The 27,195-nt window shown below is 40.1% G+C and overlaps 1 protein-coding gene across 4 annotated transcripts in view; it reads right to left on the bottom strand.

The window, feature by feature from the left end:
- Positions 1–13,607: 13,607 nt before the first annotated feature.
- myo16 (myosin XVI) overlaps positions 13,608–27,195 on the bottom strand; it is a 119,123-nt gene continuing 105,535 nt past the window's right edge. For 3 of the 4 annotated variants that reach the window (XM_065961995.1, XM_065961994.1, XM_065961993.1), the window contains exons 33-35: positions 25,481–25,633; positions 24,634–24,719; positions 13,608–16,839 (exon numbers count right to left, since the gene is read on the bottom strand). In XM_065961995.1, coding sequence (XP_065818067.1) covers positions 16,669–16,839; positions 24,634–24,719; positions 25,481–25,633 — 410 coding nt within the window. In that variant the 3' untranslated portion in view covers positions 13,608–16,668. Of the gene's footprint in view, positions 16,840–22,624; positions 22,744–24,633; positions 24,720–25,480; positions 25,634–27,195 lie in introns of all 4 variants that reach the window. The other variant, XR_010667608.1, reaches the window with a different exon arrangement.

The following is a 27,195-nucleotide window of genomic DNA, read 5'->3' as shown; positions in this document are numbered from 1 at the left end:
AGATACTTGATTTCTACATTTAAGTGTGAAAAATCACGTATAAAGACTTTAACATTCAACACTTGACAATGTTGAAGCATAGAATAACTCAAGTAATAGAGGGGGGGTGATGGCGTCCTCAGATGGCTTCACAGAAATCCTATTAGAAGTGCTATCTTCATGGTGAAGAAGTTGTCATTTTGTCTGGCTGTAAAAGCCGAGAAACAAAGAGACACTCATACTAGTTTGTATTTGCAAATGAGCATGCACTCATCTGCCAACTGTGATAACAATTCTTTTATTGTGTCTTTTAGAGCCTTTTCACACATGAGAGGAAGGCTCGGGGTTGAAATATTTCAAATTAAACGGGGAGCACAGCTCTCAGAGGCAATAAGAAGAATGCACATTTACAGTAGATCTGAAATATGATTGTCATATTTTCAGACCTCTTCCAACCCCCCCCCCCCACACACACACACACCAGATGGGTCACACCCTGCATGTGGAGCATCAGTGGATTGTCATTCCTGTGTTTTCTAAATGATTGATATGTAGACTATACAGTAAATCCATCACAAGTATTTAATCCTAACGTACATTTTCCATACCAATACACTAAAGAGCAGCATTCACAGTGCGATCAGATGATGGGAACCGAGTGTGTGTGAGTGCTTTGCATGCGTCACCTGCCAGTTTGTAGCAGAAGAGCCTTGTGCTATGCCGTCTGTATACTAACACACAGATCTAGTATGGGGATATGCTGATTAGGATTACACCAATCTGGTATTATGAAGAGATGAGAACCACCGACCAGGAGGAAATTGAAATGATGCCAGAAATCAAATGCAGCTCAACACACAGAAACAGAGAAAAGATGAATGACTGGATGACCACATACACCTAAAATAATGCGTGTGTTAGTTTCAGGCCCGCTGTGCTGTTTGGCATGCAAATGTTGTGCTCATAATGCAAACATAATGATCGAGTTGTAAACAGTATTGCAATGTGTAAATGAGGAGAGCCGTATTTGCTAATGTGTTCTCAGTCTTGTGAATAAATTATTTGTGCAATTAACATGAGTAAAATCACAAACTGGAATATTCTAGCAGTCTTATGCTCATTTTCCACTGTAATGAACTGCTCGGCTCCATTAAACACAATTTACTCAAAGTAGCACGTTCCTTTTGCTGCCTGCTTTTTTCACAAAAGTATATTCCTCAATGACTCTGAGCTGATTGTCTTAGTGATGTTGTTGTTGTGTAACTCCCTTGACCTCCTCTTCAGTAGGACACAAACACGTAAAGATCGGAGTGTCTGCACTTTGTCAATCGCCCACGCTGGTGTTTTTGGGGGCTGCCATGATTTTTTATTTTTTTTTAAACTGGGTCAAGTGAAAAAGAAATTGCTGCAGAAAATTGCCAAATTATTTTCCCCCCCACCAGCTTTGTGGAAGGTCCCGCCCTACTTTGCTTGTGACTGACTAACACATGTTACCTTGATGTATCCTGACATAATGATAGACTTTATGTGGCATGGACATCACAGATACATTGGACGAACCAGATGCATTGTTTAAGTGTTTTATCAAAGCATGCTAGTTCTCAACACCTGTCATGATGTTCCATTTTGCACAAAGTAACCATTCAAGTGATGATTCTCTCGAATTGATTTTTTGGTTTTGAGGATTTTGGTCGACACTTTTGAGTATTGGTGAACCTCAACTTGGTTGATACAAAAGAAGGAACCAGGTGTCCACTCTTTTGTATCGACCAAGTTGAGGTGACAATCCAAAGCTTTAGCCAATAAAAAAATCATCACACATCTACAATTCACTTTGCAGACGCTTTTATCCAAAGCGACGTGCAACACAAATCCATTCATACACCGCCACTGAAACAGCAGGTGCAATGCAGGGTTAAGTGTCTTGCCTAAGGACACATCGGACATGTTAACCAGCTGGGGATCAAACTCTTGACCTTTTGGTTGAGAGGTGACAACTCTACCAACTGAGCCACAGCCACACTAGAGTTATTAAGCAGAACCAGTTTCTCTCTATTTTTCTGTAAATGTTTGCATAAACACAAAGGATTATTTTTGGAATATCAATGAAAGCATGACTCATTTTGATCAAATTAGATCCAAACAAATCAACATCTTCATTATGGCCAAGTGGTATTCTAAGACTGTTCATTCTCCACCTTAAATTTAAATTTTAAAAGAGGCAAATCAACTATATGAACGACACACTACATTTACAAACAACTCACTACCGATCTGTGTGTATGTTTGGGTGAGCATCATGAATGTCTTTGTGTGCATGTCAGGTCTTAACCCTTAATGTTCCTGACAGAAAATAAATGCAGTAGTCATGCGGGTGACTCAAAGGCAAATGAGTGCAGACTGAGCGGATCATTCTGCAGCTTCTTCTTCACCCATAAAGAGGAGGCAGCCATGCTAATTCAATCACTCATACCTCTTAAGTGGGCCAATTATGAGATTTAATTGGTTGGTTAATGGTTGATTAGATGGTTAACCAATGCTTGATGAAAAAAGTGCCACAGTACTTTGTGATGCTGATTGTCTTTCACACTTGGGGGAGGGAAGAATGATACAGGAAAATAATGCAGGTCTTAACACAGGTTAAAAGGTATATTTGTAGAACTAAAAGGAAGCGGTAGGGTGTTTCCTCTCCTCATGTGTCTCCCTGTGTAAGTGAATAAATTGTCTGGGGTTTACTCTAATCTTTAATTTTACCGCTGACAGCCAAGACAAATGAAGGAAGAAAGCTTATCCACTGCACAAGGCGAGGCCTGGAAGCAGAGAAAAATATCTAAAGGAATAGCTGACATTCTCCTTCTTGACCAGGCTGTATTGCTTGCTGAGCATTTTGCATATTTCTGAGATTTTTACAGCATAAATGTGTCCATTGTGAATTCATGAAATGCACGATTAATCTCACTTCCAAATGTTCAAATCCATGGAGTTGATAAGGATTTCAAAGGCCCCATGGCTGAGCGAACGAGACCTGGAATGACATGTGGAATTTCTTCCTCCCGGACATATAGGCCGCGGGATATAGTGCCATATGTTTGCTAATGGGGTGTTAATGTAAACATAACATACAGAAGAGAAAGATCCCTGGAGAGACGGCTGCTGCACTGACGAGGTCTGAGGAGGCAGAGGATCCGATGTAGAGGCTACGACCAAAATCCTCAAAATATTTGGAAAGAAAATCAAGGAATCAAGGATAATTGTTAAAAGTCTTTATATGTGATTTTTTGATCCAGCAGATGTCGCCCTTGAGCACCAGCATGAAACCAAAACAACTCACGCTGCATTGTTGTGTTAGCATGCTAATGCTAGTGATCTTTATTCTGCTGGTATCTTCACACTGCATGTAAATTTACCTGAAATGAGCGTGATCTAGAAACACAGTTAAGCAGTGAGTACAGTATGTTATTCTTCTTTTCTCTAGTCCCTCAATTAAACAACTTTTATACACAAGGGGAGGAGTCAGCCGGCCGTCATGGCGATGTAAACAAAGTGAAGATAGGACTCTGAAAACTCTGAAAACATCACAGACAGTGGGACTCGGGTGTTACACCCATTGTAGACAGTCATGACTCACAGAGTTATTTTCAGAGGATAAACTTGATTTATATATTTAAGTGTGAAAAATCACATAGAAAGACTTTATTGCATCTTAGGGAGAACGACTGTCAGAGAAAACATCTGAAACCTATAACTTGACAATTATCCAGAGAAAACAAAACTGAAAATCTGGTAGTTCCTTTTGCAGTTTCAGAATGTACTCATGAAATCTGAACTACACAGGTCTTTATGTCTGCAGCCACATTACAGACGAGACTACACCTAATGACTGTTTCCCCATGAGCACCTTATGTGTACGTCTGTGCAAACTGTTATATATGAGAGAAAAAAGTGTGTCTCGGCCTGTCCGACCTCGTCAGCAGTACGGAGTCTCGTTAATTGCCATGTTAATTAGCTTTATCATCAAAGATCACCTCGGTGTCTGCCTTTCTGCTGACGGCTGGGTAAAAAGAGGAAAGGGGAAGGTGGAGGGTTTCAGTGGCTGCAGTCTGCAGGGAGGATTCCAGGAGGGTGGAGCGGACAGGATTCATCTTCCAGTTCTCATCTGCTGTCAATGATTTATCACTCTGTTTGGCTTTTCTGAAAGCACGAGCATGGGATCATTGTGGTTTGACATCAAGGCTCAGAGGGAAGCGAGGGTATGGTCGTTTATCAAGTTCAGATGTTGGGAAGACTTTCCATGCTGGGTACGTTGAAGAGTACGCACACAAATGTTTGTTGAGGCTATTAACACAATACTTTCCTGAGAATGGGGGCTGATGAGTGACATGTTTGTTGAGTGCTGAACGAGTGTGTTTACTGACATGATCCCTCAGCAAACATTATTCATGCTTTTATTTATTTTAATGCAATGTTTTGGAGACATTGTGTATTGTTAATAATAAGAAGTTTATATATATATATAGCACTTGATACCTTTACCCCAACCAAAGGACAAGCGTTCAGAGAAGAAATCTCCCATCCCAACCACACCACCATGCCGGACTGACGAGACACACAACACACCACATGACCCCTATAGCTGCCGCCGCTACCCAAACACTTAGCAGAGTTATTTACTAAACAGGAGAAAGAAATGTATCAATTTAATCATACAATCATCCGTGCTTATAAGTATTTTGTAGATTTTGTAGATAAGGAAAAGCATATATATATGGATATATTATGTATATGTCTAGAAGATTTAAAGTAGCTGTACTGGAACTATATCTATTTTGTTAAAGTCTTTCTATGTGATTTTTCACACTTAATTATAATATAAATCAAGTATCTCCTCTGAAAATAACTCTGTGAGTCATGACTGTCTACAATGGGTGTAACACCCGAGTCCCACTGTCTGTGATGTTTTCAGAGTTTTCAGAGTCCTATCTTCACTTTGTTTACATCGCCAGGACGGCCAGCTGACTCCTCCCCTCGTGTATAAAAGTTGTTTAATTGAGGGACTAGAGAAAAGAAGAATAACATACTGTACTCACTGCTTAACTGTGTTTCTAGATCACGCTCATTTCAGGTAAATTTACATGCAGTGTGAAGATACCAGCATAATAAAGATCGCTAGCATTAGCATGCTAACACAACAATGCAGCGCGAGTTGTTTTGGTTTCATGCTGGAGCTCAAGGGCGACATCTGCTGGATCAAAAAATCACATATAAAGCCTTTAAAGAGATCACAGATCAGACGAACACCACTGCCTTTCTGCTGATGCTTTTTTATTTATTCAGATTTACATAAAGTCGGTTACAAGACTTTTCCTTCAGTATTGTTTTCTACACAAATAGAAGTTCTTGTTTTTTTGGCAGAAAAATGGTATAATGCATTTATTCAATATATTGTTGTACCTCTTACAGGAGCACACCAGGATTTCTCTTGTGTTTAATATTCAAAACATAATTTTAGTTTTAATGAGAGCTGCTGTTGTACATAAGCAGGAAATCATTGAGCTATGTTGAGAGACTCTTTACTTTCTTAGCATCGAGACAGGATCCTGGAAAGACAAAATGTTTGTTTCACTGCCGATGTTAGAAATGTGTGTTTGTAGCTTTAAGAACATCACAAGGGTTTTTTTTTTCTCCACAACCCATGAGTGCTGTTACAGACACAGGAAGTCAGCCGTGTGAGTGGAAAGAGTTCTCTGCCCCATGTTAGTTTATGCCTAATCTGATGCTTCGAGGCTGATCCGATGTGATGGATGTGTCTGGAGAGTCGGACCTCATCGTCGTTAATTGAAAATTGAGACAGTGGTGAGATGATGTTATTGATTTCAGCACTCTCAAACGGACAGAACACGGAAGTCAGCACCCCGGCATGAAAAACGGGCGGAGTGGGAACAAGAGAGGGGTCAGGGGAGGATAGAGGATATATGATGGGGGGGGGTCGAGAGCGGGCAACAGGAGGACAGAGGGGAATCATCAGCGTAGGGAAGGCAGTGAAACGAGGTCGACCGACTGACATTATGATGCCTTTAACTGTTTGGGGAAGGAGCCGCCATTTCAAGTTTTCATCAAGTGGCCTCGTGTATGTTACGAGTTTAATCCTAAACCTCTGGCTATCATAAAGCCTGCAGGGCTCCTCAGCCGAGGGAACAAACCTTCTAACCTTTCTGTGCCACACTGATCAGACCGGAGCAAGCCGGTCCCCAGGCTGTTTATAAGTCAACATAAACCTACAGACACACACAACCAGCGCCGCTCAGATAATCAATAAGAGGTATAGGAAGCGTGTTTACTCCTGTGTTTCATGGTCTTTGAAACGTCTCAGATGGAGGAACTATTACAGCTTTCATCTACTTCCCCCCCCCCCCCTCCCCCCCCCTTTCATTACATTCAAACAAACGTATAGACAGAAAGACAAACAGTGCTGTATGTCGGCCCGTCTCTGGTGAGTTTGTAAAGGTGGTCAAAACAAACACATTTGATCAATATACCTCGCCTGTTCCTTCTCATTGTGCAACACACACACACACACACACACACACACACACACACACACACAGTCGTTCCCTCTTTCCCAACACCCCCACCCACATCTTGAGCAACCATTCTTCCGAGGAACAATAAAAAAAAATCTGGTTTGATCCAGCAGAAGATGATGAAAAACATTTTATGCAAATTATTGGATTTTATCATTTTGGACTCCAGAACACTTTGAAGGGGACTTCCCAACAGAACCAGCCTTACTTTATACACTTTATACAAGTAGTAAAAAAAGACAACAGAATATTTTTCTTCAAGATCCCTAGCAGAGCCTTTTTTTTCTTTTGCCAGATTTATATTCAATTAACCTCAACTCATTTCTGCAGAGTAACTAAGTTATTCCATTGTTGCAGCGATCAAATATGTGTACCGACCTAGACTACATTTGCTAGCTGCTGTTAGCTTTAGCTATCGCCTTATGTGGGTCGTGTAGGTTTTAAAGGTCAAACTCAAACACTTCACCACTGACATGTTTTTAGAGAAAAGGGCATGGTTGTTATTTGCTTGCTGACATACATTTGTTAGCATATTTTTGTGAGCTCTCGCTAGCTTAATGTTTGTTTTCATCTGAACACTTTTAGCTCTTATTTGAACACTTAGTCAGAGCCAGGCCTACATGTTTTTAAGAAAACGGTGATGACACAGTTACAACAGTTAAAAGAGGAGATTTGTACAGCCTGAGCCTGCTTCATATTTTTGATACTGTAGCTGGATAAGCACAGGTAGGCTATAACATTAGCTGGACTATATGACACCTTTTTAAAAAGTGAACCTTTGTTCTCCTAGATACTTTTGTTAGGTACATTTTTAAGCAGTGAACACTTTTTTTTTTTAATCTTTGCTAAAGTGACAGCTCAGAGAGGGTCATATGGAAGCCTATTTCCTCCAGTTAAAAAAATAAAGATTGAAAATTTGGCTTTGTTGAGATTTTTTTTTTACCATAAATTGACGAAATGATGAGAAAATAAAGTCATAATAATGAGATACTAAAGTCTTAATTATGAGATAATAAAGTCATAATGATGAGATAATAAAATCATAATGATGAGATAATAAAGTCATAATTATGAGATAATAAGTCATAATTATGAGATAATAAAATCATAATTATGAGATAATAAAGTCATAATAATTAGATAATAAAGTCATAATTATGAGATAATAAAGTCATAATGATGAGATAATAAAGTCATAATTATGAGATAATAAAGTCATAATTATGAGATAATAAGTCATAATTATGAGATAATAAAATCATAATGATGAGATAATAAAGTCATAATTATGAGATAATAAAGTCATAATTATGAGATAATAAGTCATAATTATGAGATAATAAGTCATAATTATGAGATAATAAAATCATAATGATGAGATAATAAAGTCATAATTATGAGATAATAAAGTCATAATTATGAGATAATAAGTCATAATTATGAGATAATAAAATCATAATTATGAGATAATAAAGTCATAATAATGAGATAATAAAGTCATAATTATGAGATAATAAAGTCATAATGATGAGATAATAAAGTCATAATTATGAGATAATAAAGTCATAATAATGAGATAAAGATCAACATTTTCTCTTTGTTTGTTGTGTCCCTTGCTCAAGTGGTTTATTCCAGGCGCCTGTATGTACATTCCTTGAATGTAGACTTCAATGTGACCGCGATGCATCCTTGAATGTCATAATTTTGACTTTTTATGGTCAACATAAAAATCTCAACAAAGTCAAGTTTTCATTTTTATTTTTTTAACTGGCGGAAACGGGCTTCTATTGGGTCATTTGTCTAACTAGCAAAATATTTTTGCTATGCTAACACATGATCACAGTAGTTAGCTAGGTAAGCTAATGCTAACTTTTTGTGCAGAAATACTACTCAGGGGCGATTTGAAATTCAAGGGATGGTGCACTATGATCCCTGCTGGTGTTTTAACGTTAACCTGTCCACAAGCCCCACCGTCTTCTGCTTTTTTATTGCTTTTTTCTGTGACCTTAAAAACGATACACTATAGATAGACGGCGTACACACCTGGGTACAAACGACTGTCTGAAGTAGCCCTGGGGGAGTGATGGAGACCAAAGAGAAACTGAGGATATATGGCAAAGGTGAAGAGGGAGGCAGCGCCCTAAATGGGAGAGTGAGAGGACGGAGCGGTGTGTTTGATTCAGGGCTTATTGGTGGAGCATCAGGGGGCAGTTTGGTCCAAATTGCCTCTTGGCCATTTACCCCCCCTCCTCCTACGTAATGGTAGACCTTTTCAACCCAGAAGAGATGACAGAATGCCCCTGTTGCCCCCCTCTTGGGGTGGGGGTGAAACAACCTACTGTGGTGGTTTGATTTTAGATTCATGGTCAACACATGTGAGGCAACACCACTCGACAAGGGGAAAACAATTCTTATTTTAACATTGCTTAATAAACAGAGAAAAGCTCAAAATCAAGGTACACATGCAAGGTGTGCATGTTACAGGAGGAATTAACTAACCAAACAACAAAATAACAAAACAAGTTTACTTGTCAATAAGTGCAATTTTAGAAAAGTAAGATAAAGAAAAGAAAGAAAAAAAGACACTTTGATAGCACAAAGATTAAAAGACTGTTTTAGACAGAAAGTAAACGGTTGGTAGACAAAATGTTTAAAATGTGTATTCTGTTAAAATTGCACAGCTTCTGTCAAATGTCAACATAAAAGTTTACCATTTCTTGAACATTTTGCCGACCTCCATTGTGACATCATGAGGTTAAAGGCTTTATATGTGATTTTTTTTGATCCAGCAGATGTCGTCCTTGAGCACCAGCATGAAACCAAAACAACTCGCGCTGCATTGTTGTGTTAGCATGCTAATGCTAGCGATCTTTATTATGCTGGTATCTTCACACTGCATGTAAATTTACCTGAAATGAGCATGATCTAGAAACACAGTTAAGCAGTGAGTACAGTATGTTATTCTTCTTTTCTCTGGTCCCTCAATTAAACAACTTTTATACACGAGGGGAGGAGTCAGCCGGCCGTCCTGGCGATGTAAACAAAGTGAAGATAGGACTCTGAAAACTCTGAAAACATCACAGACAGTGGGACTCGGGTGTTACACCCATTGTAGACAGTCATGACTCACAGAGTTATTTTCAGAGGAGATACTGGATTTATATTATATTTAAGTGTGAAAAATCACAGAGGAAGACTTTAAAGAAAGCTTTGATGAAAATTTGACAACCACATATAGGTGGAGTCTCTCTGCCTCTGATTGCATACTAGTTTATGCAAATAGTAAAAAAAAAGATAAAGTAAGCTTCACTGATGGTGGTTATTGGATTGGATCATATAGAGCTGTACATCACAGATTCTAATTTGGAAGCGAAGTACAATAAATATTTATTCTGTTATTACGCTCTCAGGCTTGTACAGAACATATTGTACTCAGTGAACTCCCGCCCATTGAATAAACTAACAGGTTTTTTTTAGCTGCTGCATCATCACAGCCTTCTAAACTGATGTTGACTTCTAATTACATCAAATAGGACAACAAACTGTTTCCCCATTCAGCGTCTCAAAGATGAAGCCCCCTTATCCACTGAACCACATTATTCACTAAAGTCTGCAGGAAACCCAAATTTAGTTTCTGCATATGAGTGCATATGTGTGCGAGCTATTAGCAGTATAAATAACCTCAGTTGCTGAACTTTGTGGGTATAATGGATGTGCAAATACACTCACATTAGTACATCTGTGTTTGTCTGCTGCAGATATGTGCTGTTCACATCTTTAGATATCCAAGCATCATGATAATCCTAACGGTTTATTTAAGGTCGTACAGCTGCATTAATGAAGCTGCTGTGTATTCGCTCTTGTCTGTAAGTGAAGAACATTCTGATTACTGAGTATACATGAGTCTTTTATCATTTTAACAGACCAGTAACAGCAGAAAAACTGTATGAATATATCATCGTATGAACATGTACTGAAAAATGCTATACCCCACTGAGTAAATTAATATTAGTTTTACTTAATAATCTTTGGCATGAAAACAGGATATTTAAACTTTAGACTTTGCAACAACAAAACCAAAACCAAAATAATTAGAAACTAGTATTTAAATACATCAGAGGGTATCCATAACCTTTTATATCTAAATATTCATGAGAATGCAAAAATAAGTGTCAAATATTTTGTATCTGTCCTGTTTTGTAATAACAAAAAATAATTTATTTTACATATTTAAAATACATTTAAAATCATCGTTGTTAGACTAGCAGGTCAACGCTGCTTGCTGCCTTCAATGCGACATATTGCACAGCCTGACTTCATATTTTCTCTCGTCTTAAATTGAGCAAAAGGGAGTTTTAATAAGTTGGTCCAACACTCTCAAATTGTGAAAATGGGAAGCCAAACAAGCCCTGCGAGACGACGTTACTTTGGTGACGATTTAGAGTTAGAGTGTTTGTTAGAGTGTGAAAACTAAACTCAGGAAAGTGAACACTTGGACATTAGTCAGCATGATAGGAACTGACTACATAGAAACAAGTTTCTCAAATGTTTGAGATTTGTTTTATTTGACCTGGATTCTGATTTTTGTTGATTGGTCTTTATACAACACAAATGTTACCTATGAGGAAATCAGTGCACAGATTAGGGCTGGACGATATGGACCAAAACTCATCTCTCAATATTTTTTTGCTGAATGGCGATACTCGATATATATCGATATGTCTTTTATTAACAGTCAGTTAAGTTCAACATGTACATGAAAATAAACTACCTCTTTGTGAAGTTAATTCATTTTCTGCACAACAAAATAAACACAGTTTTGTGTTTTGTTATCCATTTAGTTTGTTGAGTTTGGCTCAGAGAGAGAGAGAGAGGAGCAGGGTGACAGAGGGAGAGACAGTGAGATGAGAAATAGGTGAACTGGCAGCTCTACAGAAGACGTACTGTATATAACGTTATTTTAATGCAACATGAACTATATCGATATTAACGATATTATCTTACCCTATATCTGGATTGAAAATATATCGATATATCTTAAAAACTCGATATATCGCCCAGCCCTAGCACAGATACAAAAAGATAACAAGATATATTTATTTGTTAATACAAAGTGCTTCATCTTCTTGCCTTGCCTTCAACTTGTACAAGTCACTTGAGGCCTCTTTTATACTCTGACACATGATCGAGGTTCTTCCAGTTAGTTTGCACAGGTGCAACATGAGTGAGACTAATCTGTAAGGCCAGTGTTTCTAAGGGAACAAAGTGTTCTAATTGATGAGATTTTCAAAACTGTACTTCCGAGTGATATTTGAGGGAGACCAATGGACTTGTACTTAGAGTTTAGCAGTTTGAAGTAATGTTTGTGATACACGAGCTTCAAGTTTTCAGAATGGTGTGCATAGTAACATTTTTTGTGTGAAAACTGGAATGTATTGACAGCTATTCAAAGTCCAACTATCTTTCTCTTCTCTTTTTTTCATTCATATACATGTTTGTTTATATGATATGAAACTGGCAACATTCTTTTTAAATCTTAAAGCACAAACTGTACACACCTGTGTGTGTGTGTGTGTGTGTGTGTGTGTGTGTGAGTCAGCAGCTCTTTGCACTGACACACACTGACACATAAACTTCAAACACACACTCCCACACCTTAAGTAGAATTCTTTCTGTGACTACTGCTTCAGGGAAACATTCCTGTTAATTACTAAAGCCGATATAATATTGTGGGAAGAACATGTTTGGTTGTTAACGCTAACTTGACTCGTGCTTGTCTTGACCTGATTCTGAACAGAAACCGCCGCAGGTTAGTAAATACCTGGCAGGGCAGATTTCATCATGGTAAATGTCACTTCACATTGACATTACACTGGATCCTGTAAACACATTAAACCTCTCACAGGACTGGTTTAGATTGAATAACACTTAAAGTGATACACGCACACACACACACACTTAGCTGGCGGTTTACGAGAGTGTATTAAACAACACGTTTCACGAGAAGACTAGTTCATTAGACTAGTTCATTAGACTGGTTCATTATACTGGTTCATTATACTGGTGTGTTCACATTTATCAAGTTACTCTGCATCTTTTCAAACCTGAACTCTTTTTTTTCTTCTACAATTCTACATTTCACTCAGCAGACGCTTTTCTCCAAAGCGACGTACATCAGAGAGTAAGAACAACACAAGCAAGGATCTAGAAAAAAGGGAACAATGTCAGTAAGAGCAAACGATCAGCTTTGAGTCTGATTGGACACACAGGTGCTGACAGGAAGTGACCAGAGGCAAAGCACAACATTGAGGGCAGTTCTTGAGAGCTCTAATCAGTATAGAAACCATCTTATAAGTCGTCGTTATCAAACAAAAACCATCGTCATTACCATCATCATCATCAATAATATGGAGACCATCATCATTAAGTTAGTAGGTATTCATGAAAGAGCTGGCTCTTTAGCTTTTTCTTAAAGGTGCAGAGGGACTCTGCAGATCACATGGAGTTTGGAAGTTCATTCCACCACCGGGGGGCGACAGAGGAGAAGAGTCTAGTCAGCATCTATTGTGAAGGTTGGATCAGCCGCCTTTCATTGGCAGAGCGTAGAGGGGGGGAGGGAGTGTAGACCTGGATCAGAGAGTTAAAGTAAGGAGGAGACGTTTTTGTCGCCGTTTTGTAAGCGAGCGGCAGAGTTTTAAATTTGATGCGAGCAGTAACTGGGAGCCGGCCAAACCCCTTTTCTTCAGCCCTAACTGGCACTGACTCAAGTGATGTCACTCGAGGTAATCTCAGATTTCGCAAAGCTCTCTAGGTGTAGCTTCTTGTTTTATAAACTAGATGCATTATCTCCCATCGTTATCCGAGCTTAAGTTATATCTTATCTTAGCAATATAATGAAATACTGCTGAGATAATACAGTATACTGGGAAACCATTGAACCCCACTCTGAGAACAAACAAAACACAGATAGACTTTCATTACTCTAACTGGGGTAGGCATGCACTATTCTCACACACACACACACATATGCAAACATAAAGGCTGTGATTGACACAATTGTGCTTTTATTGCTGTACAGGTAAAGTACTTATAAAACATTGGGAACATAATTATGAAATATCACATACAATCTTTTTTCTTTCCACAAACACAAATGTATGCAGGTTAAAATATTTCATAATGTCATGTACAAAAAGAAAGAGGGCGATAAAAAAACACTATGAAAGGCAGTGAAACACCTCACATCAGGTGCTTAAATATTGTGTCTCTGAGGACGACTATACATGGACTGGGGGACGGTAAAAGAGCGGCTCTGCACTGACGATAAAGAGCTGATCTCATGGAAGAGGATCCTAACATCGAGGACTGGCGGGATTCTGGCTGCCAGGGGTTTAGTAATGCTTACGACAAAGTGAAATCGGATTGACGGGGACGTTTATGAGGGAGCTGATATGTGTGCAGGTTGGTCCAGTTAAAGAGAGATGGATGATGATTCAGTGATTCACAGTGCAGAGGGAAGCAGTTCTTCACATTAGACATCTTTTGTGTTTTTTAATCTTTACAACATGAGCGTGTTATAGTGAAGAGGGGAGAGAGCAAAATAACTGATATCCCTTAAAAAACAGACAAATAATCTCCTCTCATCATAATGCACAATTAACCAGAACCAAAGCATAACGGAGGAGCATTATCAGGACAATGCATTCTCTGTTATTTGCATTGACAAGATCACTTCAGCTCGATCTGGGCTCTTCTATATTTGATCACATACATGTTAACTCATTGTGTGAATGAGCTGAATCATACTATGATGAAACTGTTTGACAGTACAACTCATGCAACCCCGATCACAACACAAGGTGTAAATCATGGAGCAAATGAATGCCTCATCAGAGATGCTGTATTATTATTATTATTATTAAGCTGCTTTAAAATATGGAGTGCATACATAAGACAAGAATCACATTTAGCAGTCAGGTACACTGTTTTAAAATACAGGCGCACGTTCCAGTAATAACATACACGGGGATTCATTGATGTGCACAGGCAGTTAAAGTTGCATCTATACATTCAGCCAGTCAGTCCAAAAATGCAGCTCACGGATTGGTTGTCTCTTGTTGTGCACATTTAGCGGCTTCCGCTAATTTTCTGTTCAATATTTGTGCACGTCCACGCACCGACACACCGACAGCCGGGATCGATTCCTGTGATGGTGCTGCTGATTCGTATTCGGCTGAATCAATCGGACACATTGTGGGTGATCAGTGGGAATGAGAAATCAATTAGAACTATCGATACTTTGCGGCCGTAACAATCCAGAGTGATCTTCAGAGATCAAACAGCCTGTTCGAGACACGCCCAGCCCATTACAGAAGTCAACACGACAACACACATAAATATTGTGCAATAAAACATCCATATACAATGAAAACATCTGCCTTGCATCATATGAACAGGGTCAAGGGGGGGGGGGAATAATAATATTAAATAGAGTATAAAGAATTTCATAACAATAGACAATCATTCTGAAAAAAAAAAAAGAAAAGATATTCACATTTTTAAAATAAACTTCTTCTCTTCTTTACCTCGGTCATTGCATCTAACCCAAGACATTCTTTAAATCTCAGTTTCACCATCACAGACAGTATTATCTCAACACCCTTTTCTTCATCTTTCATTTCAGTCTCTGTGCTTTTTCTGCTGTAGTAAAAAGCTGGAACACAACAACAACACCGGTCACTATTTACAGAGTGGTTACCATGGAGACACCCGTAGAGCCGGTTTGATCCATTAGGAAGGTTGGAGGAGGGGGGGGGGGGGGCGGTATAGTCAAAGACCAAGTGAGGGGGTCTGTTTGATGGGGTTGAGTGAGGACAGGAGAGGAAGGGAGGACACTGAAGGTAATGAGGGGCCGAGCGGTCCGTACGATAATCGAGTTCATCTGTGCGTGAGTTCCTGAGCTCGGCACAGTCTCCTCAACCCCCCCCCCACCCCCTCCCCCCCCCCAACACATGACTGTTCAGGCGTCGATGAGACAATGAGAGTTGTGTTGCTACCTCTTTTTGTAATATTCTTCTGATCTACTCAGAGAAAAGTTCTTAAAATCACCACGGCAACAACTTTGATTTGGTCTTTGTGTAAGTCTGTACAGATGAGTAACTGAGGAACTATTTGTATACATCTGTTTTTATAACTATACATATTAGTTTAGACACGTCTTTGAAAAGTAGTTTCACTTTGGCACAGAGTTTCATGTTCACAACATGAACTACATACCTGTCGACTAAAGCTCAGTTGTATCAGCTTTACACCAGAAACCATGAGCAGGTTTTTTTTGATTGATCCCCTTTTCCTTTTAAAGGTTAGTGCAGATGTTTGGCCAGGAGGTTTTGAAACCTCAAAGGCTGATGGTAACAATGGGGGAAAAGAGAGTGCACCATGAGATTTTAAACTGACCCCTGACCCCTTGTTGGGCTGCGGTGACACTTAAAGGGCCCAGGAAGTGAGAGGAGCTAAGTGAGAGGTGTATTTCCTGAAAGGCCCCGTGTCTAAAACCAGTTCTGTGATGCTGAACACTGGAGGTGTCTGAAGGCTTTGTTTGGGTTGTAAACTTCAGAAAGGTCTGAGACTCGGGGGTTAAACACGCAGGGACATCACAGGACAGCAAGTCGAGTATAATCAGCACCGTTTGGAGCACTAAAAAGGGCTGTTTCATATCTGATGCTATTCTGCATTTGAATTCAGTCTCACAATGAGCTTCCATCATACATTTAGTCGAAGAACAACTGGAAATAATCTCTTAATTAAACTCCTCATGAGCCTCCATTATGGGTTTTCTCCTATCATTTTTCCACAGACACACTAGTCAGTGTTTCCAAGTGCTGAGTTTCTATCACACAGGTATCATTGGAGAGGTTGGACCTCCAGCACTGGAACGAGGCTCATGCTTTTTTTAGGCTCGGAGCTTTTACGTCGCCCCAGAGAAACGAGGTTACCAAGTCCATATAAAAATAAAAACAAGGAAATGTGCCTGCATGGCTGAAGGGAATAGTGGGGGAGGGGGAGGGGGGGGGGGGAGAGCTTCAGGTAATACATGTAACAACATCTGTCATGGAGAGGCTTTCCTGTTGGTCCAGAGCAGCGTGGGGGGAGGGGTCGGGGATCGAGGCGGGCCGTGCTTCCAGTCTCCTCGACCCTCACAATGCGTCCGCCGCCATCGCAGAAGCTCCCTGAGGGCGGAGCTCTCATCTCTGTTTGTCAAACGTAACCGCTGGAATACCTGTAGCAAAGGAAGAAGGCGGACGAGAAAGAAAATAAGATTGAAGTCCAATCGAGAACTGAAAGATGACGGAGTAATGATAAGCAGAAATGACCAGGGTGTGACGGCGGCAGGGAGAGAGAGGCAGTGATCACTGGGCCGGGCTTCTCTTCATAAAGTAGGACAGTCATTCTCATGAATCATTCTAACAAACAACACAGGAGATGAATGTGGAGCTGGCACTGAGCCATCTCATGAGACAGAGGAAAGCAGGAAGAGGAACCCCCTCTATGACTGACAGCTTCAACAGCCACACATTTCCATATTCTGTCTCTGGACGCTCAGAGGAGATCCTTTAAGTACTTTAGGGATCCTTGTGCAGTCAGCACCGCCAACCCCACCCCCTACCCCCTGCCAGCACCTGCACCTACACAACCCACCCCCACCCCCACCCCCCCCCACACACACACACACACACACACACACACACACACACACACACACACACACCATTCTGCAGGGAGAACATCATCAGTCATCTGCCAGTCAATACCCGGGTCAATAAATCAGACAGGAATCCCAATCTCCTCCCAATCAATAATACCAGCAACAGATGATCCACCAGATTAAGAACTGGAGGTTATAATGGTGATATTGATTGGCTGTGAAAGTTAAAAAATTCCAAACTTGTTTACTCTCCTTTTCTTCTAAAACCACCTAAAAACACCAACACTGGCATCACCTACAGCCAAAAGCCCATTGGATCATACTTTAGATGTTTTATTTTGAAGGACAGTCATAAAAAAAGCAAAGGCAACCAATTGTCCTCTGATTTTTTTCTTCTCCTCAATAAACTTTTCTCATATAGGAGCAAGTCTTTTATAAACTGTTGATTCACATGCATTTGGTGCTCTAGTGCCAGTATGAGAAAGTAAACTACAGTTACCATGGTGATCATAGATGGGACATGTCACTCAGTGCAGCAGAGTGCCACTGATGTAGTCTTAAAGCATTTTTTGGACACAAATGGAAGATCTAAATTAAAGAGGAATAAACAGCTTTAACTAGAGACTGCATGTTTCTTTAAAGTCCCTGGAAAGTCAAATCAGCAAGTTGTCTCCAAGCACGCTAAATATGTCGCAAGAAGACAGCTTTAAACATCTGAAAAGACTGAGAACTATGTTTGACTGATTTCTCATTTTTGACCGTTGTTTCTTTTTTCTCAAGTTTCAGTTCTAAGTTTTAATGGGCGGAGCTAAATCGGGTTGTAATTACGTAATTGGGCCCTTCATCGCAACGTTTGATGCTAAGCGATATAAAAACACTGAGCGTTAAATTATTTGTCTCTTATTGACTGATTGACAAACCTGAAGATTTAAAGAAACATAAAGTAGGCGTACACTTTTCCTCATCATCACAGATTAACACATGGTCTCTGTCATGATCTGTTTCTCCTCATCTGTATTCATCTCTGCTCGAGGTAGAGCTGTGAGCTAAATCAAGCTAACGGTACCATGACCAAACATTTTCTCTGCATCATGCCAGGCGCCAAGACATACCGTGACACATTGCACTTAAACACTGACACAAAGCCACAGGCACGCATACACCACACACACACACACACACACACACACACACACACACACACACACACACACCAATAATTGCACATTGCACACATTACATACCTTGACGTACGTCCATATCCAGCATCACATGCACATATCTGGACAGAACACACCTGTGAGTGTCCATATGGCCACACACACACACACACACACACACACACACACACACACACACACACACACACACACACACACACACACACACACACACACACACACACACACACACACACACACACACACACACACACACACACACACCACACACACACACACACACACACACACACACACACACACAGAGATTGATTGCCTGCACCAGCACAATACTCGACGACCTAATCCATAATTTACACCTCCCTGCCAGGCTATTCTCTGCTCTGGCGCCAGGCAGGAACACCAGCTACTGGAACAAGTAGACAAGTAGGAACACACTGTGTCCTTCTGCAATGCATGACTGTACATGGAGCTACAAACACACACACGCGTGCACACACTTCAGCGTCAGATATAAATTTAGTTTAGAGGAATCCACTTATTCAAAGCAATAAACACTTGAAGGGCTTCATAGTAGTTGGCCTTGAAGCCACAAAATATTAATAATTTTAAAACTCCTATTTAAAGCATCATCACAAACGCTTCAGATAACACTGCTGCGTCTCTTCTCATGTGTCACATGATAAAAAGTCTCTGCTGTGTCAAGTACATGGACTCTTGAACATCATGCTTATGTGACTCTTGAACATCTCCTTCCTGAAACAGGGGCGATATAACACTGCTGTAACAGCTTCTACTCTGTAGTCAGGAGAGACCTGTATGGACGACACACAGAGGGACACAGAGGATTTTGGAATATTCAAATGATTTTTAATTTATAAAAAAAAAGTTAATATGACTTTTACCTCATCCAAACCCCCTCCCCTCATTGTTTTTACCAGCACCTGGCTGTTTTGTGGTACTACTGCAAGACGGTGGCTGTAGCAGGCAGCACATCTACTGCATCTACTACATCTTGCTGAACTCCATTAAATAAAAAAAAAAAGAGGCAAGCAGGTACTGAGACTTATGTAGCCCTCAAAGAAAACTACTATTAAAATTTAAAACTATTATACTAAATAAAATGTTAAATTAAAAACATTTAAATTAAACAAAAATAAACAAAAGTGAAAACATTGCCAGGGGTCTTTTTAAATGATTGTCAAATAGTTCCCTGTGACTATATAATAGTGTTTTAGCTTGAAATACCCATACCTAATTGCTAAAGGATCTTAAAACATTCTTGTAGTCTAAATAATGATCTTATAAACAAACATTATTTGTATTAAACAATATAAAGATCTTCTCTATCTTTTTTTTGGCTACTCAATAAACAGCCAGACTGCTATCCTCCTAAATCTGAAATTATAAGCACACCCTCGCTCACAAGGGCATGGGGGGAAGGGAGCCAATACCCAAATCAACATGTTAATAGATTGCTAATGTTATGGTAATGATATGGTAATCAAGGACGAGTAATGGTCATTCCAAACTCTCACAGATCAGATATCCTGCGGCCACTGAGTGTGACAATAACCTGTGACCTTCTCTCCATAAAGCACATATTTTACTGACAAACACCTATCAATGTTTTTTGATTAGACGCATCACATGACCATACAAACACATTACATCCAATTGCTGATGGGAAAGCTTTCATAATTTTGACAATTCTGGCATAAGAAAATGTTTCAGAATATTGTTTCAAGAGAACCTCATCTTTTTTTTTAAAGATTTATTTTTGGGCTTTTTTTTGCCTTTATTGGAGAGATAGGACAGTGGATAGAGTCGGAAATCAGGGAGAGAGAGAGAGAGTGGGGATTGACATGCGGGAAAGGAGCCACAGGTCAGATTCGAACCTTGGAGGACTACAGCCTCCGTACATGGGGTGTGCGTTCTAACCACTGAGCCCCGAGAACCTCATCTTTACAGAAAGCTGAACAGCATCTATCGCTAGTATCACACTGACCCAGAATGGTCGTTGGTAAGGAAGAACACAGAGCGTGGACTGAATTTTAGGAGGGATGTGAGTGGTCTATGATGACCTGTGTGTGTGGGAACTTCCAGGAAATAGAATTAACTGGATAGGTCAGGTGATGAGGGGGATTTCAGAGAAACAACCGTGGTACCTTGACTCACACGTGCAGCAGCTGGCAGCCAGCAGATTGATTATGAGACATGGAGGCTTCTCTCTCTGTGTCCCTCTGAGCCTTTAAGTGTTGTTTTTCTGAATCATGTAGCACAGGCCTCTCACACTTTAAACGTCATTACTTATGCCTACACTTTGTCTGAAAAGAAAAATACAAAATCAACCTCTGTTATTACCCAATCATTTAGCTGGCAAAACAAGCCCCTCCATCTATTCTTAACATCTTGAGTCTAGACGGCAGTTGACTATACTAACTACAGAAACCGAGACAAATCAGTTCATTCATTCCTAACTGAGTTATCTGTCCCCCTCTCTTTCCCTTTCATTTATGCCATTAGATCTTCCGATCCTGTATAAACACAGTCTGGAATGCAGCTAATTGAAAGGCATTCTGGGTCACAGAGTTGTTCCCATCTCTTGAATGAACTCATGGTAATGAACCTGTTCCAGACAGAACGCTAGATCAGTGAAGCAAAGACGCAGTGACACAAGTGTGCATGTTTACATTATTCAATAGAAACAAAGAGTAGCCAGACTTTGACTGAGCAGTTCTTGTACAGAGATAAAGTTAAGACACATGAGGATGACGTCTGCACTGATCAGATGTTAGTTAGATGCAACATCAATAACAATGATTTTTAGATCAGGGGATGGACTCAGCAACATAAAATCCAAGCAGATGAAAAAGCAATTAAAAACTGCAGCTCTTTTTTTCTGAACAGACTTACCCAACCTTCAAATGTTGAGCATTTGAAAATTATGTTATTCAGGCTTATTTGCATGAGTATTATGATTTATGCTAAGGACAAAAAGGAACAATGTTGCCTAGTGTCACTTTACTAAAGACGGACCACCTCTCATGTCTAGAATGTAAAATATTGTCAATTTGTTTAATCAATATCCAATTCATGCGTTTTCCAAAGTCATTTTTGGCCAATAGCAATTTAAACTCAAAAGTAGGAAATCTTTGGCAAACTCTTAAGAGACTTCTGAATTTTCCTCTATCGGCACATGCAGCCTTGAAACCCTCTTCATCCCAGAGGACGACTGTAATGCTGCAGGGTCAAGTGGAAAAACAATTCATAAAACATGAATGAAATGAGAGATATCAGGAGCCCCTCGACCAGCAGAAATGTATACACACTGACTGGAGGGACACATCTTAACTGTTTCCAGTGAACAGAGAATAGAGATCAAAATATGGTGTCTTATCATAAGCACACGCTCTTTCCAAAAGAAACTACATATTTACAAACAGCTAAACTGACATTACTGAACAAACAAACACACGAGGTGGCATCATTTTAGCCTGATCAGAATGTTTTCTAACTTAAAGTGTAATTAGATTAAAATGCAATGTTGACAACAGGAATGTGTAGGCATCAGATAAAGAGGCAAGCTTCACCATAGAGCTGCAGTTTCCTTTCAGAAATGAGGGATAAAAAAAAAAAGCAGGGAAAGAAGCAGCAGTGTCGTCGATGCTAGGATCGGACACTTGTTGCTCACAGGAGAAAGGGAAGAGTGTTGATATGGTTCAGAAATGATATGATCCAGTGTTTGAAGGACACAGAAAAATGGTGCACAAGTGAAGTATGTCTGGATAAATAAGAACCTGCAAAGCAGTGCTTTTCAAGTTATCTCCCTTTCTTATATTTCCTAGAATTAAAATCTTTGTTTGTAGGATCTGATGGAAATTAGTGCCAACTCTTTTTTCTTTCATAAAAAATGTTTAAAATTGGAACAACTGATTTTATGTTCAAAGCCCTAAAGCTTCAAGGAGGAGCAAATTAGAAATATTTTGAGCGACCTTAATCGCAAATTACTACAAAATAGATTTTTGGTGGAGCATAAATTCTTATTAAGACAAAACATCTGAGGCCCTTTCTTCTTCTTCTTCTTCTTCTACAGAAAAAGCTATCATCTCTGACTGGGTCTTTGAAAAACACTGCTATTAAAGGATGGAGAGCAGCGAGGAATGACATACACTCACCGCATCCATACATGCGATCAGGACTTCCAGCGAGCCAACCCCTCCCCCCCCCCCTGCACCCCCTCGCCGTTTTAGAGGGCGGCCCCCGCACCGAACGGAGAAAAGTTGAGATGACCCCTCTGGAAGATAAAAGGATGGAGTAAGAGAAAGAGGTCTCAACAGATTCATAAAAAGAGAAGTCACTTTGATATAAAGTTCTCATATTCTGATGAAAACCTTGAGAAACAAGAAGACGTTATTAGCTGAAGGAATGAACTTTAGACTTTTTATTCAGGCTTTAAAACACGATGTGCTGGCCCATCAGTACTATTCCGCACACAGACAAACTTGAAAAAAAAAGTTTAAGGTAAGTTGACATTTAGTCCACCTGAGGATTGTGAAGTGGGTACATGGTGTGCCTTCACATCTCTAGTGGCAGTGTCTTATGAATGGCATGTCCTCAGCTTCTCTAAAAGAGGGCCACTGCGTTCTTTTTCTCTTTCTTGTGCTTCACGTTCCACTGACACTCAATCACCGACTGATGCAGACTGTGATAAAACTGGATCTGTTTTCTTGTGGTGAAACTTGGAAAAGTAGCGCAGAGTGAAGCTGAAGTGAAAAGAAGTTTGAGCAGTAGACTCACATGGTGTTAGCCACTAAAGGCCTTTTACCTCGTATGTAACAAGTGTTATTATAAAAAGATTTTCTGATGAAACCAGTTTAAGGGTCCACCATATCTGCAGTAAAAGCTCCAATGGTGACGGCATAAGATCAATAATTATAACTTCCTGTTTTGATTTTGCAGGGACACTGCTCAGCCTGAAGCGTGCTGCCTGTGTGTATTTGTTTGTTTGTGTGTTTATATCTGTTGTGCATGATGTACAAAGATTCAGGATTGATTAGTGACATAACTGATATTTTATTTTTAAGTGTTTTTTTCTTCACATTTTTGAATGTTTACACACACATACACTTTTGCAGCTCTTATAGAAGTATAACATGGATTATTTTTTACTTGTACACAGAAATGGAAATATGGAATAAATATATAAAAGTGAAATATCTGAAAAAAGTGTGAAACAATTAGACTCAAACTGAATTCAGAGAACAGTTTTATGAACTCTAAGACCTATTTGCTTACCGAGCTAATACTTTAGGGTGGGTGAATATTTCTTTTATGCCAGGTAAAATAGTGTTCATAGAGCGTTGAGGCTCTATAGAAATAATATAGTGGTTTATCTTTTTGTATATATCAGAGGGCATTTCATTATTACAGATTAATTGTTGTTGCTGGTCTGTGCTGTTAAACTAGAACTCATATGGTGACGTTTTTGGGTTTAGGTCAATGTATGGCATCATGGGAGTGTGTTTCTGGGGTTTCAAGTGTGTGTGATGTAGCTTGTAAGCCGTTGTACCTTTACATCTTTTCATAAAATATATTTTTTTAACTTTATCAGAGTGTCTCAGTTGTCAAAAGAGTCTCGCACTTAAGACACATTCCACCCTGACTTTTATCAACAGTGTCTATCAAATGTTTGTGTGTGTTTGTGTCCCTCTTAGCTTGTGTGCAGATGAGCAGGATATTTAATTCGATCCTGTAACCATACACCTGTCTACAGAGCAGAGAAAGCTCCCATGTCATGAGTGACACATGTTGTTCAAAGGAGGCCACTTTCCTGTCCACTCAAAATGTCAACAAACCTAATACAAAATACAGACCTGATATAGTCATGCCGTCATTGTGAGTGTGTTAGTGTGGTTACATGTGCGTAAGCAGTTGAATGTGCGTAAGCAGGTGTATTTATTTGCCTGTTAGAAGTTTGAATCAGGCTGGAGGTTCAGTAAGTGCAGGTCCAGGTTTGAAATAACAAATTAAATTTGTGTCTGACAATCATAAATTGAGCTAATAGTTATTATGATATTATAATCTTAATGCATCTTTATGTGTGCAGCTGTCACTGTGTTTAAGTGCGTGCCTGTGTGTGTGTGTGTGTGTGTGTGTGTGTGTGTGTGTGTGTGTGTGTGTTTACCTGAGTGTGGTGGCTGTCCATGTGTCTGTGCAGAGAGGTGGAGCTGGTTATGTTTGACTTGCTGTGGCTCTCATCCTCCAGCGATCCTGAAAACATCATAAACAGAAAACTTAATTTTTATTTTTCCCCGACAATGAAAAATGAAAAGAGATACTGCAGTTGTTATTCTCTATGAGCATTTAAAGTCTTTATATGAGATTTTTCACACTTAAACATAATATAAATCAAGTATATCCTCTGAAAATAACTCTGTGAGTCATGACTGTCTACAATGAGTGTAACACCCGAGTCCCACTGTCTGTGATGTTTTCAGAGTTTTCAGAGTCCTATCTTCACTTTGTTTACATCGCCAGGACGGCCGGCTGACTCCTCCCCTCGTGTATAAAAGTTGTTTAATTGAGGGACTAGAGAAAAGAAGAATAACATACTGTACTCACTGCTTAACTGTGTTTCTAGATCACGCTCATTTCAGGTAAATTTACATGCAGTGTGAAGATACCAGCATAATAAAGATCGCTAGCATTAGCATGCTAACACAACAATGCAGCGCCAGTTGTTTTGGTTTCATGCTGGTGCTCAAGGGCGACATCTGCTGGATCAAAAAATCATATAAAGCCTTTAAAGAATATAGCAGTGACTTTGGCTTCAGTTGAAAAAAAGAAGTTTTGTTATACTTTATTTGGAATCTTGCCACCTTATGATAACATGTAGGGGTTTTATCTCAGCCCGCCCCCTTTCCTCCTTTGAAGGACAAAAAGTTATAGTTGAACAATTCTTTGTGAGGGGTCACATGACTTTTTTAGCCACGATGGGTAAAACTGTAAATGTGCATTACTCGTGCTGTTACCGTTTGAGATCTGGTTGCCGTTCTCTACGGTGGCATGGCTTGAGGAGTGAGGAGTGTGGTTGTTGGCGTTCTTGTCCTGTAGCTGCAGAGATGGTGACGTGGGGGCGGAGCCAGAATCTTCCCTTCCTGGAAGGTTTATGTTAGAATTGAATCCTGGAGAGAAGTCAAGCCAAAGAGACACAAACCACGTGTCATAAAAAAGCAACCGTCAGATAAGAAGAATATTAAGATTATCATCAGGTTAAAAAATATCAAAGGGTTGAAAACAATGTAAAGAGCCTGCTGCTAAATCTAGTAATTTGGCTGGATTTAAAAAAAATATGCTAATATTCTACACTTTTGTAATTTAACTAAGCATACGCTATGTGTGGTCTCTTTTCTCCACTTAGTCCCATCCTCCTGCATTCCCAACCTAACCTTTTAAAAACTATTCGTCTGCTCTGTCTGCTGGGGAAGGTCACTCCACATGACCCGACTCTGACCCTGGACTCTGCTGCTTCTCAGGGCTCACACACACTGACACACACGCACACACACACACACACACACTGAGTAAGCAAGTGACTGTGGGTACATGTATGGCAGCATGAATGGGAATTTGTCAGCTGCTGTCCCACACTGAGAATATGTGCCTCCTGGTCTGCCCATGGTCACAAGGCGCCTAAATATAAATGTAGCAAACTCTACTACTGGTCCCAGGGGGTTATGTGCATGTTTCTGAGCAAACAAAAGGTAGACAGTTTAGACCATGTGGGGGCTGCAGACTTGTTGAGAGATGAGTCAGAATGAGTGTTTGGATTTGTAGATGAAGACTATAATGAGGGAGAATTCCACTTCTGTCAAACTACAGGAAAATGTTAAAACACAAGGTGTCTTATGACAGTGATTTCCTGGACCACCTGCCCTTGCCTCCCTGGCATTCCTGTGGTTTTCTCATTCCCTGAGGATGAGGAAAGGGAGGAGGAGGGAGAGGCAGCTGCTCTTCACAGAGAAGTCAGGGATAGCAACTGTAACCCCTGGCCCCTCCCACAGCGTCAGGTATCACAGTCGGTCACTTAACAGCCGAGGGGGGGAACGGAAGTAGGCCGTCCTGTTAAGCCCGTTGGCATCCCTGTATGCTCTGATCTAACAGGCCGCCTGGCTTTGCCCACTCAAAATAACAGCGAGGTTGTGAACCCCAGTTCCAGGTTCCCCCCTGTCACACACACACACACACACACACGCTGTTTCCATGACGCCAGCGCTTTTTCCTGCGTAGGTCCAGGTGCTGACGAAGCGCGAGGCGTTGCGTTATGTTTGTGCGTCAGTGTGTGCACTCGCTCTCATACCGTCTCTTATAAGGACTTCGGCTTCCTGACCCTTGAACTTGTTACAATAATAGAAGGATGACACAACTGTGTGTTACACAAACTGAGTAGCTCCATAATTATATGAGCCACTTGCAATAATGCTGATACTTTCACTCTGTTGTCATTTTCCTAATTGTTCAGGATGTCCTGTTTACTGCTGCCGGGCAGTCACACTGTCTTCAGTAGAACATGAGTGAGCTTTTAAATATTTGATGCCCATCCTCATCATCCTCCTGCTCATGTATTATTAACCCGGCCACAACTAATATACTTGGAGAAAAGAGAGAGAGTCAGATAAAACACAGTGGGACAAGGCAGCTTCTTCGTTTTCTGAAATATAACTGTGCTAAGAAGATCTGGAATTCT

This window comes from Labrus bergylta, chromosome 13 (genome assembly GCF_963930695.1).
Source record: "Labrus bergylta chromosome 13, fLabBer1.1, whole genome shotgun sequence".
In the NCBI taxonomy this organism is placed as follows: domain Eukaryota; kingdom Metazoa; phylum Chordata; class Actinopteri; order Labriformes; family Labridae; genus Labrus; species Labrus bergylta.
Note: the sequence above shows the minus strand (reverse complement) of the source record. Positions and strands in the feature narration are given on the sequence as shown.